General features: G+C 33.5%; 2 protein-coding genes across 4 annotated transcripts in view; one reads left to right on the top strand and one right to left on the bottom strand.

Annotated features, from left to right (window-relative positions):
* The window catches only part of LOC141331293 (diacylglycerol kinase delta), a 96,367-nt gene extending 90,429 nt beyond the window's left edge, over positions 1–5,938 (top strand). For 2 of the 3 annotated variants that reach the window (XM_073836305.1, XM_073836306.1), the window contains 4 exons: positions 1,042–1,131; positions 1,227–1,343; positions 1,610–1,718; positions 4,114–5,938. In XM_073836305.1, coding sequence (XP_073692406.1) covers positions 1,042–1,131; positions 1,227–1,343; positions 1,610–1,718; positions 4,114–4,166 — 369 coding nt within the window. In that variant the 3' untranslated portion in view covers positions 4,167–5,938. The remainder of the gene's footprint in view (positions 1–1,041; positions 1,132–1,226; positions 1,344–1,609; positions 1,719–4,113) is intronic. The other variant, XM_073836307.1, reaches the window with a different exon arrangement.
* Positions 5,939–8,042: 2,104 nt separating this feature from the next.
* The window catches only part of LOC141331597 (cysteine and histidine-rich domain-containing protein 1), a 13,849-nt gene continuing 4,622 nt past the window's right edge, over positions 8,043–17,269 (bottom strand). Inside the window, exons 5-11 of the mRNA XM_073836644.1 lie at positions 17,090–17,193; positions 13,800–13,852; positions 11,557–11,627; positions 11,146–11,248; positions 9,177–9,296; positions 9,010–9,072; positions 8,043–8,870 (exon numbers count right to left, since the gene is read on the bottom strand). Of these exons, the coding sequence (XP_073692745.1) occupies positions 8,547–8,870; positions 9,010–9,072; positions 9,177–9,296; positions 11,146–11,248; positions 11,557–11,627; positions 13,800–13,852; positions 17,090–17,193 (838 nt within the window). The 3' untranslated portion in view covers positions 8,043–8,546. The remainder of the gene's footprint in view (positions 8,871–9,009; positions 9,073–9,176; positions 9,297–11,145; positions 11,249–11,556; positions 11,628–13,799; positions 13,853–17,089; positions 17,194–17,269) is intronic.

Raw genomic sequence — 17,269 nt, 5'->3', positions numbered from 1 at the left:
CTAAAATATAAAAAAATTGCATAACTGCACTAAAATCTATTTTTTTCTCCCCTTTTGTCACCGCCGAAACATTGATGACATGTTTCGGTCGTGACAGTTTCAGTAATGAAAATTTTATGGGATAACACCAAAAAAAAATAAATAAATAAATAAATTGTCACTACCGAAACTCCACCAAATGTTTCAGTAGTGACAATTTTAGATACTTTTGAACCTAGTTCAAAGATGATAATCAGCACATGGTTAGCTAGCAAAGTTCTCAGCAGTTGTACACATATAAAAACTAAATGTTATGGAATAACAGAATAAAAAAGTGTGCTTAATTGTAGAAAAAAAGGTGATGTTCCTTAAAGTTATTTTCAGAAACAATTTACCACAAAACGATATGACCTATTTTCTCACACCTTGTAGCTATAAGAGAGGAGGACAGAGGGAAATTTCCTGATCATAAATTTAAGCGTGTAGTTAAAATCAGTCTCAGTCAATGGACTAAAACATGCACTGTTTCGGTGGTGACATGAAAAATGTGGGGCACATTTTTACATGAAGTTTCATGATTTACAATGGAAACATAAAATATATATATTTTTTTACTTTTTTTAATCATATTTTTAAAAGCAATGGAATAAAATAACAAAAAAAATTCAATGTTGTTTTCATAAGTTGAAATTTAGGTAGAATGTACCTGTAGAATGGCCCATATATATATATATATATATATATATATATATATATATATATATATAGCTCATAGCAGCGAGGGATCAGCTCAGTCCAGCTCTGCTTCAAAGGTTAACAGGAGCACCTTTCAGTCTTCAGTAGGAATAATAGCAGGTCCTTTCTTCCTGCTGGGACTTTGAGCATGTTCTTATTGAGCTGCTCATGCTGTTCTCCACAGGACCTCCATTGACCAGCCGATAGAAGAATAACTGAAGGAACTAAACAACACTGTGTGTTAATCACTAAACAGCAAGAGTCTGTCGGGAAGTCAAACTTAAGCTGAACTGTGACCGTGTCTGTGTTTGTGTGTTGTCTCTGCAGGGTTTGAGTCGCAGTACAGCTGTAGACATTGTCAACAGCAGTACAGTTCTCCAGCAAGAGACCAAGATGCTGCTGGAGGGAAAACTGCTGGTGAGCAGCATCATTGTCTCTTTCTCTCACATTCTCCTACAGTCGTAATGCAGTCTGAAATATGATAAAGACATTTTTTGCATGTGTGTGTGTAGCAGTTGGAGCCTTCTCAAAAAGAAGAGCTACTTTCCACAGTGGACAGTCTCAGCGCTGAGTTACACAAGCTAGAGGACATTCACTGGATCTGTCCCAGCATGCACTGCTCTGAGGAGGTTTGTCCTACCCAGCATTCATGTCTCTAGTGCTTTACTTTACTTTGCATTTTGTTAGCATTGCTTTATCTATAGAGCACAGCAGTTGGATTCTGAAAGTTAAAACTACATGTATTTTTTTCCTTTTTTTAAATGTTTTTGAAAGATGACTCCTACGCTCACCAAAACTGCATTTATTTGATCAAGAATACAGTAAAAACTATATAATACAATTTATAATTGCTGTTTTTGCTGATGTTTTTGTCTTCCTGTTCGTTTAATACCAGGACCCATCCCGTGTGCCTGGAAAAAGCAGTATGAAGCTGAAAATCATGCCTAAGGGGAAGAAGGAGAGAGAGAGGTTACATAAGCAGCGGTCCAGCGGCTCTCTGTCAGGTAAGAGACACATTCACTGGCAGAAACACACCATTAAGCAGCTTCATAACATCGCCATCATGCTGAATTATTAAGAGTGTAGTGTAGTATGTGGCACAGCCATGTCATGTGAAACAAGTGCCAGATGCTTGGCCAGACTGTGAACTAATTATTTCTTATCATCTGATAAACTGATGTATTGTATAAAATTCCTTGTGCAATTTACAGTACTTGTCAAAGGTTTGGAAACATGATTTTTAAATTCTTTTATGCTTACCAAGGCTGTATTTATTTGATCGGGGATATTAATTTGATTTCTGAAGAATCATGTGATGCTGAAAACTAGTGCTTTACCATCACAGGAATTGCAGTTGAAAACAGTTATTTTAAATTGTAATAATATCACACAATATTAGTGTTTCACTAAGTACATACATGTGGCCTTGGTGAGCATAAGAGCATTAAAAGCTTTTAAAAACTTAGATTTTGACTTCTTTTTTTAAAATAATAAACACGCCAAGTTAACTTTCTGGCATTTGATTTTAAACTTTATTGCTTTATTGGAATGGTACGAAACTCAATGACTTATGGCAGTCACTATGTGACCACAAAAGAAATTGTGGACTTGATTAGAAAAAGCTAAATGATCATGATGAAAAAGTCACACCTGTGTTGTTCGCGGTCAAAAGTGGGAAATATGCAGACAATTTTTGTGTGTACAATCTACAAATCATTCACGATGCAGAAAAAGAGTTTACAGCAATGAAGGGGTGACACTCCAAAATATTAAGAGTGCAAAATAGACACTATCCGCCCACCCCCACAGACACATATAGATGAACTAATGTGACTAACACCAAAGCATGTTTTTGCAAATGTGTGACATAAAATTAATAATTCAGCCAAAACTGCAGTAAAAACACAGACACCAAGGGGATACACACTGAAACAGCAAGAGTACAAAACAAACACACGCAACACTCAAAAGGCTGAAATCAGATTGACTAACTTTTGATAAGGCATGTTAAATTTTTGTTGAATTTTGTTGTAATGTGTAACAGAATGTCTTTCTCTGTGTTCAGGTTTGACTGTGGTAAAATGAATGCAAAAACGTTGACATTTCAAACCAAAATGGTAAACAAACTAAAAAATCTAGACCTTTACAAAAACTTGTTTTTGAGAATGTCTAAATATACATCTAAATCCACAACTTAAAAATAAGTCTTTATGTCTAAAAACAACTAGAGAATTTATACTCATTTTATCTAGAGCTATATAGGCTAACCCATGGAAATGCAGATGTTTTTCTTTTTTTACTCCCCCCACCAGATGGCACCAATCTGACTTAAAAAAAAAAAACCATTGTCTCTATTTTGACATGAAATACTGCCATAATTAAAAAGTAATTTAAAAATCTTGTTTTTATTATTATTATTTTCAATGGGGAAAAAATGACCATAATAATTGCAATTATGGAACAAAATGGAACAAAAATATATTACATTGATTTTGCTGGAAAAAAATTACATTTCAGGTGTTCAGTCACTTTTGACCGCGAACAAATGAACAATACCAGAGGGTTAACTATACTTAAACTCACAATTCATAAAGCGATCATGAACTGCCTTTTTGTATTATTTTCTACTGTTTTCTGAGGTCCACTTATAATGATATTAAGATTTCTACATCAAAAATGTAGAAAATTTTGAAGTAATAGGCTATTTTCTGTATTTTTTTTTAACCCCCCTCATCAGAACACTCTGTTTGAATAAGCCAGGCGGATTGTAGACACCCACAGCTATGATTGGCTAACACTTGTGTATGTTTGACAGCCTACAACCTTCATAGATGGACGCTCTTGTGATTTAGGTCAAAAATGCTAAATACTCAGTACATATGAAACAATCTGTAATATCAGACAAAGCAATAGCGACCACATAATAAAAACAGTTACTCACTCACGCTTGTGTGGTGCGACATGACTGTTGGATCCAATATAGTTGGCACAGCATTGACTTTTCAGCAAGTTTCAATCTTTCTGAAAATCCCACGTCAAATTGTGCCTTGTTTGTAAACAAATCTATGGTGAAAAAGTGACATGGTCTGGAACTTTATAAAAAATATGGATCAGAAGGATTCTGAGTGTACATGTATGAAACGGTGGGCGGGGCTAAACAGGCAGCGATGTACAAGTAGGCGTTGATCTTCTTTGGAGGCGGTGTTTAGCAATACTATTACATTATAAAGTGGAACATTCCACAATCTGTCATTTTGGGAGACTGACTTCAATATGAGCTGTTTTAGTTGAGTTCTGAAACTGACAGGATGTTTTTATAGTATAATAACCTCTTATATGTCAAAAGCTCAAGGGAACTTTGGTTTCTCAGTTCATGACAAATTTGTTTGCACCACTCAGGATCCTGGGATATCAAAGGCGGGATGTGTGATGTGGATCCTGCGGGCAACTGAAGAGCTGAAGTGGTTTGTCGTGAGGACACACTCTGCCACGGGACGCTGCTTTACGCCCAATGTGGGAGGATGTGAGACCCCCTGTGCAGACACATACCCCACCCCAGTGTTTGTGAGCGGCCCGGCACTGCATTACTGAGCTTCTGTTCCATTTGTTCTCCGCCTGCGGATGGCGTCACGGGAAATTCTCATCATCAGAGAGCGGGAAGTGGATCGTCCATTACTCTCTCTGTTTTCAGCAACACAACTCCCGTGCATGACCTAATCCGTTCAGTTTTTTAATCTCATTTTATGATCTTGCTACTTTACTTTTTCTCTTTTTCTTAGTATTCAAGCCGTCAGACACAAACTATAAACTTTCTTCGCTCTCCAAAGAAAAAAATTGAGACATTTCTTTGGCCCCGTCCTATCGCCGCCTGAACAAGAAGAAAGGAACAAACTAAATCTAACTAAACTGTATTAAACACATGCGCAAAAAAGGAATATCCTGATGAATGAATGTATGGTGGACCTGTATTTTTCGTCAAACTGGCTGAATAGTTAATCTGCAACTAGTCTCTGTATCTCTCTATCAAAGACCATCTAGTTTCTGCATGCCTTTCTTGCCCTTATGCAGAAAAAAAAGGTCTATTTTTTTTCTTTTTACTCTCGGATCGTCAGCCAAGTCGTGATGGTGTATCACTAGTGTGTCAATTGAGCCGTCGTTCTAGAAGCTTCAGTGCCGTAACTCTTGTGCCAAGTGAGTAAAAATGGAGCGCTGTGGTTTAAAGTGAGCTGTTTCTTTACTTTTTCTGCAGGGAAATCTCGTGAAAGAAAGTGATGCTGTATGTCGTACATTTCAAGATGTATTTTATCTCGCCTTGCACTTTACTATAGAAAAACAAATGTTTAAAAAAGCAAACTTAAAAGGTTGTGTGTTTAGTTTTATCATTTATGAAAACTGGTATTCCATTCATGGAGAACCTATGATGAGATGTTACATATAAGACAGTATATAATCCAACTTATGAATGTTATTCAACTGGAGCCCCTTTTCAGGGGTCAGTCTGTAGGGAGGGAAAGAAAAACTTGAACTTGCCTATTGTGTGGATCACAAACAGTATTTATCAATAGACTCCAATGGTACAGTGTAACATTTTTCCGTTTACAAGAAATAATATACACAATACTGGACAACTTAATTGTTTTCTTAATAGTTGTGAGCCAAAGTCTAACAGTATTGCTCTGTAAAAAAAAAGAAAAAAGGACATTACAAACATGGTCTTGATATGAAAGTTTGATGGACAGTCTAGGTGCTGATTGTGCCCCTAAAAGTTGGACTGTATTTTTTATTATTATTTTGCATGTCTTTGTTTTAAACGTTCTCATCTGTGATGAATTGTTGCTGAGTGCTGTTTAGTTTTGATTGACATAGCAAACGTTATTTTGACCATTTTCCACGTATCAGCACATCGATTATGACTGTGGTAATCAGGTACATGCGGAAGGCAATGATTTTATGTACAGAAAATTTATTTTTTAATGTTTTCTTTGAACAGAGAAAAAGAACCAAAAGAGAAGAGAGTGCATTTTTATTTGCTGGTACCAGTTCATTGTCAAGACTACTGTTTACTTTTAAGATGTATTATTTATCCTTTTTATTTAAAATATTTTTGCCATATGGGTTGCGGTCAAGCTTCCATGGCCTTGGACTCTGTCTGACTGCAATCACCTACTTCAGGATTGTTGCTGTTGACTTGAAGCAAAAATAAAGTGTGGCCATTGCTGTTTGACTTGTTGCATTTTATTATTATGGTTTCACAAAAATATACGTGAGCTCCGATTGTTTTACGTCTAATTAAAAATGTTCATTTATTGTGTTGTCAGTGCTGAAAATCTGCATTGAGTATTTTTAACTACAGTGAAAAGTTTGGGGTCAGTAAGATTTTTTTTTTTTAGATTTTATTCAGCGAATGTGACTGCAGAGGCTTTTAAATAGATTTTTTTAACAATTTCAAAACAAAATGATTCAGATTTCACACACAATAAAAACTGTTTTCAACAAAGAAATGTTTTTGAGCTGCTAAAAAATCCTGCTTTCCAATCGTAGGAATAAATTACATTTTAAAAAACAATACAAAACAGTTCTTTAAAAATCTTTCAAAAATAATTTACCATTCCCAAAGTTTTAAAGAGATTTTTTTTCTTTCTTCAGGTCTCACAAATTATTTGGTTTTCCAACATTTTTGTGTATTTGAACCCTTTCCAACAATGACTATGATTTTGAGATCCATCTTTTCACACTAAGGACAACTGAGGGACTCATTTGCACCTACAGTGCCCTCCACTAATACTGGCACCCTTGGTAAATATGAGCAAAGGTGGATGTAAAAAAATAAATCTGCATAATTTATCATTTTGATCTTTCATTCAAAAAATTCTGACCTGTCATTGAAGTAAAACAAAGTAAAAATAGAACAAGGGAGGGAAATCTCATTATGAAATAAATGTTTTTCTCTAGTTAACGTTGACCACTATTATTGGCACCAATTTATTGCAACGTCCTTTTCCCAAGATAACAGCTCTGAGTTTTCTCCAACACTGTCTAATGAGTTTGGAGAACACCTGAGAAGAGATCAGAGACCATTTCTTCATACAGAATCTCTCTATTCCCAGCTTCGTGTTGGTGATTCTTTTCTTCAGTTTCTATACAGGGTTCAGGTCAGGGAACTGGGACGGCCATGGTAGAAGCTTCATTCTGTGCTCAGTGACACAATTTTGTGTTGATTTTGATGTTTGTTTTGGATCATCGTCTTGCTGGAAGATGCAACCATGGCCCATTATAAGATTCTCAACAGAGGCAGTCAGGTTCTGATTTTTTTTATCTGCTGGTGTTTGATAGAATCCATGAAGCCATGTATCTAAACAAGATGTCCAGGACCTCCGGCAGAAACATAGGCCCACAGCATTAAAAACCCAGCAGTATTTTTAACCGTGGACATGGGGTACTTTTTTATCCCTGTCTGCACCAAAACCATCTAGAGGGTTTGTTGCCAAAAAGCTCATTTTTACTTTCATCTGACCATAGAAGCCAGTCCTGTTTGAAGTGAATATGCTGGAGTTTGTTTTTGGATGAACCAGGAGGATTTTTCTTGAAACCCTCTTAAACAACATGTGGTGATTTCGGAGCTGTTTGATCATTTTATTTTAGGCTTTCTGACCCCAAGACTCAACAATTCTCTGCAATTCTTCAGCTGTGATCCTTGATGAGTCTTTGGCCACTCAAACTCTCCTTATCGTGCATTAGGATGATACACACATCCTCTTCTAGGCAGATTTGTCACATCTTTAGTTGATTGGAACTTCTTAATTATTTCAGTGCTTTAGCTCTTTTCTTACAGCCATTTTCTATTTTGTGAAGCTCAACAAACTTGTTCTGCACATCAGAACTACATTCTTTGGTTTTACTCCTTGTGATGGATGATTAAGGGAATTTGTCTTTTGTGTTCCTCATATTTATAATCCTGTGGAACAGAAAGTCATGACTGGACAATTTTATACTCCTAGCCACCCTGGTGTGCTAAAAAAAATTGTAATATTAATGGGAATATACTTTAGAGATATTTTACTTAGACAAATTTCTAGGGGTGCCAATAATTGTGGCCAACGTGAACTAGAGAAAAATATTTCATAATGAGATTTCCCCCTCAGTTTCCATCGTTTTACTTCAATGAAAGGTTAGAATTTTGTGAATTTTTCAAATGAAAGATCTAAAGGATAAACAATGCAGGTTTAATTTCACAGTCACCTTTGCTGTTATTTACCAAGGGTGCCAATATTAGTGGAGGGCACTGTACTACAGAAGGTTCAAACGCTCACTGATGCTCCAGAAGAAAAAACATGTGTAGATTTTTCTTATTTTGCCTGAATATCATATTTTTTCATTCAGTACTGCCCTTCTGAGGCTACAGTAGATACATGTTTCCTAGAAGACAGAATAAGTTACATTTACCCTGATCTTCAAATGAATTGGACAAACAAGAACAACTATCACCAAAAATTTAAATTAAAACACGTGTGGATCATTCAGGTAACAACACAGTATTAAGAATCAACTTTTGAACGGGGTAATTTTTATAAATTCAACTATTATTTTCTCTTGTAGACTATATATAATGTATTTTAGGTAAAATATCTTTCAGGTCAGTAGGAAATAAATAATCACATGGATTTTGTATGATCCCTCTTGTTTGCTAAAATAGTTAACATATTGCAGATTCTGTAAACTTTTACCTCAACTGTAAAAGCATGAAAGCAGCATCCCCACATTTGTATAAATCCCATGTGATATTGTAAAAAAAACATTAGCTCAGGAACAACCATTGCAAGACACAATAAATGTTACACTTTTTCTGGGGGGACAGCAACAGGCTCGTCAAGCTCAGGTGGTTCTTCACCTGCCTGTTTTTCTTCTTTTTTCTCCTCGCTCTCTTTCTTGTCCTCCTCCTCCTCGTCTTCCCAGTCAGACTCACTGATGTCATCATCTGAGATGTACCAGTCGGGTTTGACATCTTCCTGTTGTGTGTTCATCTCATTGCTGACCTCTGGTTCAGGTTTGTGTTTGGGGTCCTCAAGTTTCCCCCAGGCTACAGCATCAGCCTTCCGCATGGTCACCTCAACTTTAGAGGGCACCATGTTCACAAAACTGCTCTTTACATCAATCACCTGAGAGACCAGAAGAGGACACAGATGTCTGTCTGACTGCATTTGACTTTTCAACAAAAAAATGACAAGGGTAATCTTTTTTTTTTTTTTTTCAAAACTATTTTGGTGAATTATTTCTGTGAATGTACAGCAATCTTACCCCCCATAAGTGGATGTCCTTGTGAAACACTTTGTCACCCTCAAACTGAATGTGGCATGTTAACTGCAGATTGATGGAGACATAAAAATGTATTTATGGACAAATTTATAAAAAAGTCATTAAATGCTGATGTGCAGGAACTTTTGCAACTTTTGATTTGAACTCACCATTGTGCGGTTCGCCTCCACATAAGAATGCTCTGGACTGGAGTTCTTGGCGTAGATTGTAACCACAACCTGGTTTCCTGTCTGGTGCCAGTCATGCCGGCAAGCCACCTTCTTTTTGTCCTGCAGACCAAACAAACACAACATACACATTTTTTTGGAAAGAATTTGTTGGTTGTTACATGCAAATAGCCATCTACTGATCAAAAAAGTGTGATGCAGAAAATGTTGGAATCCAGTCATAAAAATTGAATTTAAGTTACTGTATAACACAGGATGTCACGGAATTTGCTCAATTTTGGACAAATAAATTAAAAGTAGGTCAGTACACTTAAATCGAAATGTGATATGGACTAGTGTGTGTGAATATTAAGCTGAAAAAATACTATTTAAATATGAATCCTGCATGTTCTGCACCTCTGTGTGAATGAATGGCGCAGATGCACGGTTTTGTTTACTACACACATACTGAAGAGTTTTCAGCCTCTGCCACCTCAAGTACATGAACATAAACATAATCTATAGAACTTCTCTGAGAGTCACTTCTTGACTGTCATCAATCGGCCATATTGGCGGCATTAAATGTAAAAAATGCCACTGAACCAGACGAAACTTGCATATTTTGCTGATTATTCGTGTTGAAAATGGTCAATTATTGTTATGCTTTGGGCTGTACTAATTGGTCGGACCGGGAAAAACATTTTGAGTAACGCTACTATAGACTGCCAAAATTTATAACAAATCAAGGAGAAGAGTGCAAAAAACTGTCTGAGGTTTGTGGTTGGCTAAACTGAACTAGAGTTTCCAGGGCAAGAATCTTGTCAACATTCATGTTTGTTCTTATCATTTCCAGTCAGGTAGGTGAAATATCAGGCTAATATCTTAATTAATACTGCTTGTATGCATCTTTACCACCTATTAACTTTAGTTTGTCAAAATATTGTGCCCTTTTTATCTTACTAAGTCCTTCTCTATATGATTTAACAGCTTCCACATACTTTTTCTGTGGTTTAGACAGCACAAATTAGCAGAACAACGTATTCAGTAGTACATTGACTATGTAATCCATGATGTTGTTTACATCCGAGTATAGCCAATATGGCCGCACATCCAAATTGTGACATAAGTACAAACCCTCTTAACTAAACAAACGTAAAGGTCTTCACAGCAACCCGTCATAGTAAAAGTTTGGTTTAACTATGACAGAAATATATTACATAATGTAATGATAGTACTACTACAAGTAATACAATTATTATAAAACATTATTTTATAGACTATGTAGCAGAAAAATGTAAATACACAAGTATAAATAATAATAATAATAATAATAATAATAATAATACATAATTTTAGAAAATCAAATTAGAGATGCTTTTCATTATTAAATTTAATCAAAGCATTAAAAAAAGAATCCAGAAAATTAATGGAAAACACAGAATTTGATTTAAAAATAAAACTTAATTTGTGACCCTGGACCACAAAACCAGTTTTTTTAAACTGAGTTTTATACACCTGAAGGCTGAAAAAATAGGCTTATCATTGATGTGTGGTTTATTAGGATATTTGATAGAGATACAACTATTTGAAAATCTGGAATCTGAGGGTGGGAAAAAATCTAAATATTGAGAAAATCACCTTACAAGTTGTCCAAATGAAGTTCTTAGCAATGTATATTACTAAGTTTTGATGTACGTTATTGTAAATTTACAAAATATCTTTATGGAACATGATCTTTACTTAATATTCTAATCATTTTTGTCATAAAAGAAAAATGGATCATTTTGACCCATACAGTGTATTTTTGGCTGTTGCTACAAAAAAATAAATGTAAAAAAAAATGCTTTAAAAACATTTTTTGTTAAACTTTTAATAAATTGCTGTTAAATTGTGTAAGGGAAAAAATGGAATTTGTTAAAAAAAAAAAAAAAAAAAAAAAAAAACTTTTTTTTTTTTTTTTTTAAACTCTCACCTGTTTGGCGATCCAGCGGTGTTTTCCTGTTGTGCAGCCCTTCTGATCCAGGAAGGCATTGAAGTCAGTGGTTTGTATGCAGCAGCAGTTCCAATATTTGTATCTAGACAATGTTCAGCAGATGTGAATTAAAAAACAATTATAAAAACAATTATCTTTAATTGCTAATAGTAAGAAGACGTTTGTGGCATCACATCATGATCTCTTGTTGAATGTGGATCTGAATCTAGATTAGCTCTTTGACAATGAGAAGCTTCATTAAAACAGGCCTTGCTTATACTGGTGAAATTTTCATAGATTCAGGAACTGGGTACCTATTTTAAGTCTACAACAGATAAGTATAGGTAAAGACTGAGTCATATTTCCAAAAAAAAAAAAAAAAAAAAGACTTGAATGCTGCAGGTTTCTTACCCTTCGTGGAAGACGGGGGCTCCGGGATGATATGTGCAGATCTCTGCATCCGTTTCTGGGCCCTGGTAAATCTGAACACACAAACAATCAGAGAGTTTGAACAGCTATTCATGCTCATAGTCAACACAGATGTGTGTTGCTCCACAGAAACTCAGCATATTTACAAAAGCTAAACTTTAAAGTGCTGATGCATCTGAACTCAGCATAAGCTCTGTGTCATCCGTTTAGCCTTCACACCTGAAAATGCACTCATTTTTCTTCTTATGCAAATAGATAAATGAGCAGGAAGCTGTTACAGAGTTATACATGCTGTCTAAAGTCAAGTCAAGTCAAGTCACCTTTATTTATATAGCGCCTTTTACAATACAGATTGTGTCAAAGCAACTGCACAGTATTTAAACAGCACACTAGTGTGTAAGTAACACATTATTGTAAACAATCAATTTTCAGTTAAAGGCAGTTCATCAATGAATTCAGTGATATCATCGTCAGTTCAGTTCAAATAGTATACGATATCGCTGGAAAGCGTCCCCAACTAAGCAAGCCAGAGGCGACAGTGGCAAGGAACCAAAACTCCACAGGTGACAGAGATGGAAAAAGAAAAAACATCATTAACTCTGACAAAAGTGAACTAACATTATGTCTTTACCCTGACAGACAGGACTGAACACAATTCAGTCTGCCTTTCACTAAAGAGATTATATTTCTGAAATGGAATTTGAATTGTAATGACAGGGAGAGGAATTTACCAAACTGCAGTTCAAAGTCTGTGCTTCTGTCGTCTGGATCCATTTTGCATAAAATTACATTTAATGAAATATATACACTACTAGTCAAAAGTTTTTGAACATTAAGATTTTTTTTTAAGAAGCCTGCATTTATTTGATTCTAAATACAGCAAGAACAGTACAATTTTACAAATATTTGTACTATTTTTTAAATAATTTAAAAATAATTTAAAATTCTATTAGAATATATTTTAAAATGTAATTTATTCCTGTGATTTCACAGCTGACTTTTTTGAATTATTACTCCACTACCATGATCCTTCAGAAATCATTCTAATATTTTTTAATTTACTGCTCAACAAACATTCATTATTATTATTATTATTGTTGTTGTTGTTGAAAATGTAATATGTAGATTTTTTTCAGGTGTCTTTAATGAATAGAAAGTTCAGAAGAACAGCATTTATCTGAAATAGAAATTTGATCAATTTAAAGCATCGTTGCTAAATAAAAGTATTAATTTCTATCATTTCTTCCCCTCTGACAAAAAAAAAAACAAAACAAACAAACAAAAAATATATCAGACTGACTACAAGTTTTTGAATGGAATAATATATAATGTTGACAGCTTTTTATTTCAGATAAATGCTGATCTTTCTATTAATCAAAGAATCCTGAAAAAATGTACTCAACTGTTTTGAATATTGATGATAATAATAATAATAATAATAAATGTTTCTTGAACAGCAAATCAAGGCACTGAATGATGCTGAAAATTTAGATTTCATCACAGGAATAAATTACACCTTATAATATATTTTTTGTTATTTTTTAAATAGTAAAAAAAAAAAAAACAATATTACTGATCTTGCTGTATTTTGGATTAAATAAATGCAGGTTTGTTGCGCAGAAAATCATAAAAAAAATCTTACTGTTCAAAAACATTTGACTGGCGGTGTAAATTAAATACCCTAAATTAATTTCCTGGTTACATTTCAAACCATCTATGATAACATTCATTGTGAAAAAATGAAATAACACAAAAAAAATTATTCAATCGTGAATGACACACAACCCTGCTGATACAGGTTTAGTTTTCACTAGGACTAAAGAATAGCTCCGCTAAGTAATTAACATGGTGAACTTTTGGGGATTTCAGCAAGTTAATCCATTAAAGACGATGGGAAGCTTAAACAGAAGGTATTAAGGTCAAATCCCAGTAAGGGATCTGAACCTGCAGCTTTAGTCATTAAGTTTGGCTCATCTTCTGCTCTGTGTCCATTCAATATTAGACTGTAAATTACGCTCCTTCTGTTCTGATGAAACTAGTTTAGTTCAAAGGAGGCTGATGCCGGAAAATACTCAATGCCCAGGATCGATTCTTTGTGGAGTCTATCTGTGCATGAAGTGCTGCAGTGTCATTCTTTAATATAGCCACTAGATGGCATGAAGTGTATATTTTGTTTAGCCAGCTGATTTGTTTCGGTGTGATTTACATATTACATGAGCACCTACTGTTTTGCATCCTGCGTTCTTGCACTTAACCCCAACCACCATGACTTGACTCTCTGTAGGACAGTGAGAGGAAAGAGTTGACAGAAGAAAGACAAAACAACAGTAAGAGGAACTTGAAAAGTCAGCTGATTTCTCTAAATGTGCAAAAGCCATGTTATATACAGCAGTGGTTCTCAATCCTGGTCCTGGGGGACCCCTGCTCTGCACATTTTGCATGTCTCCCTTATTTAACACACCTGATTGAGATCAGCTCATTAGGAGAGAGATCCATGAACTGAACTAACAAGCTGAAGATCTCAATCAGGTGTGTTAAATAAGAGAGACATGCAAAATGTGCAGAGCAGGGGTCCCCCAGGACCAGGATTGAGAACCACTGATATACAGTATATAAAAAAATGACCGTCATGCTGCACAATGCAGTCCTACAGCAGGGTGTTACTGTGTTTTTACAGGGGTCCTACTGTAAGTGACAGATTATGGACAGGAGGCCCCACATCTACAACTATTATGAAGGACTGAAATGAGCTTTGGCAGAACCAAGAGCTACATAAACAAACACTAATACATAAACACTTCACTAAAGCAGTTATAACAATTACAATTCAAAGATTAAAATCTAAATAATTAAACTAATTCATATAATAATATAATTAAACTAAAAAAAAAATACAATAGCCAAATAAAAAGGCTTTTAACCTATAAATAGGAGAAAAAGGCTTCACATATTTTTTTTGTTTGTGCTGGCTGTGTATGTGGCATGCAATATGCTCTCATCCTCTAAAAGCATTAACAAGACTACACAAAAATAAATATGATTTAGACCAGTGTTCATTTAGTATAGGTGATATACTGTAGTTATTAGTATTTTGAATTTGATTTGATAATTATTTTTGAAAAACATTTGTCATTTTTATTTGCTTTTTTAAATCTGTCTATATTGTATTTATTGATTTGATTTATTTAGTTTTAGTTATTTTAGTATCTAAATGTTTGCAACTAGAAAAATGTTTTATTGAATTTATATTTTGTTTAATAATTATATTTCCTTTTATTTTTTTTATATTTTATTTTATTGAACATTTATTTCGTTTTAAGTAACCTTTAACATTCATTTTATTTGTTTATATTCACTAAAAGTTTATTTTGTTTCAAGTAACATTTAATATTTATTTTAGTATCATTGATTGTTAGTATTTTTCAATCTGTCTAGATAGTTTTTATTTATTAGTTTTTAATTTATTTTTAGTACTTCAATCTAAATGTTTGCAAACAGAAAAAAAATGCTTTATTTAATTTATATTTTATATTTACTTTTTATTATTTTTTATTTTAATATTATAGATTTTTATTATATATATATATATATATATATATATATATATATATATATACACACACACACACACACACACACACACACACACACACACATGTTTGTTTTTGTGAATTGTGGGGACATTCCATAGACGTAATGGTTTTTATACTGTACAAACGATATTTGCTATCACCCTACACCTTCCCTACACCTAAACCTAGCCCTCACAGGAGACTGTGCATATCTTTACATTCTCAAAAAAACGTATTCTGTATGATTTATAAGCCTTTTGAAAAGTGGGGACATGGGCAATGTCCTCATAAGTCACCCTCTCCTTGTAATACCTATGTCATACCCATGTTATTACACCAATTTGTGTCCTGATATGTCACAAAAACAAACACACACACACACACACACACACACACACACACACACACACACTACTGTTCAAAAGTTTGGGGTCAGTAAGTCTTTAAAGAAGTCTCTTATACTCATCAAGGCTGCATTTAATTGATTAAAATACAGAAAAAAACAGTAATATTGCAAAATGTTTTTACAATATAAAATAATGGTTTTTATTTTAAGATACTTTAAAATAGAATTTATTCCTGTGATGAAAAGCTGAATTTTTATCAGCTGTTACTCCGGTCTTAAGTATTACATGATCCTTCAGAAATCATTGTAATATGCTGATTTATTATTAGAATGATCAATGTTGGATAATATCAACAGTTGTGCTGCCAAATATTTTTTGGAACCTGTGATTTTTTTTTTCAGGATTCTTTCATGAATAACAAGTTTAAAAAGTACAGTGTTTATTCAAAATATAAATTTTTTATAACAATGTAAATTATTTATTATTACCTTTTAATAAATGTTTAATTATTAACTTAATACATCCTTGGTGAATAAAAGTATTCATAAAAGTATTACTTTCTTTAAAAAAAAAAGGAAACAATAAAAATGTACTGACCCCAAACTTTTGAACGGTAGTGTATGTATATATATATATATATATATATATATATATATATTTTTTTTTTTTTTCATTGAACGGTTTCAAGTAACATTATAGATAATCCTGATGCAGACTATATTAAATACAGGTTCAACATAAACAATTTGTGCTAAAAACAATATATTTGGTAAATTATTGGCAGCAAAGATTTATTAATTGATTGATTGACTGATTCATTCATTCATTCGTTTGTATTAATAATATTAAATTATAGTGTTAATATTATGGTATGGAAAGATTAATGCTTTTTATTTATCAATATATTTAGCCTTTTTGCATTATTTATATGGTTAATAAAAATATATATTTTTATATTTTATTTTATTTTATTAAACATTTATTTTGTTTCAAGTAACATTTAACAATAATAACCCTGATGCAGACTATATTAAATACAGGCTCACTTACAACAAGAATAAAGATTATTTGTGCCAAGCACAATATATTCTGTGAATTATTGGTAACAAAGATTAATACAATTTATTTATTTAATTGCTTATTTGTTTGTTTGCATTGTTACTATTAAATTATAACGTTAATGTTATGGTATGAAAATATTAATGCTTTTTATTCATATTTAATATTAATTCATTATTAATACGAGTAAATTTTTGTTTACTTTTGTGTTAGGTTGCAATATTATTAAACATTATTTGTGCTAAATGCAATGTATTTTGTGAATTATTAGCTGCAAAGATTAATCCTATTTCTTTAGCAATCTATTTTTTTACATTACATTATTAATATCAACATATTATATTAGTATGAATACATAATACTAATGCATTTCATTCGTTTATTTTACAGACAAGTTTACTTTTCTGTTGGGTTGTTAATAAATGTTCAATATTAAATCTGGGTGCTGAAGCAAAACCAGTCGAGAACCAATGCATTAGTTTCAATCTGCTTGTGTTCCAGTTGAGCCAGAGCTGTAGGAATATAGGAATTGCTCACCTAGCTTCTCTCTCTTCTCCCTCTCAGTGATCTTCATTTTCTCTGCGATCTGAGCCAGAGAGGGAGAGATCTTCACCCGCAGCTTTGTCTTTGGCTCATCTGAGCTGGAAAGGAGGGAATCGGAAAACATGTCACTGTCTGTTTTTATTTAACAGTCAGAAGGAGCTGTACTTCTCTTTT

This window comes from Garra rufa, chromosome 3 (genome assembly GCF_049309525.1).
Source record: "Garra rufa chromosome 3, GarRuf1.0, whole genome shotgun sequence".
In the NCBI taxonomy this organism is placed as follows: Eukaryota; Metazoa; Chordata; class Actinopteri; order Cypriniformes; family Cyprinidae; genus Garra; species Garra rufa.
This window is presented reverse-complemented; position numbering and strand designations above follow the sequence as displayed.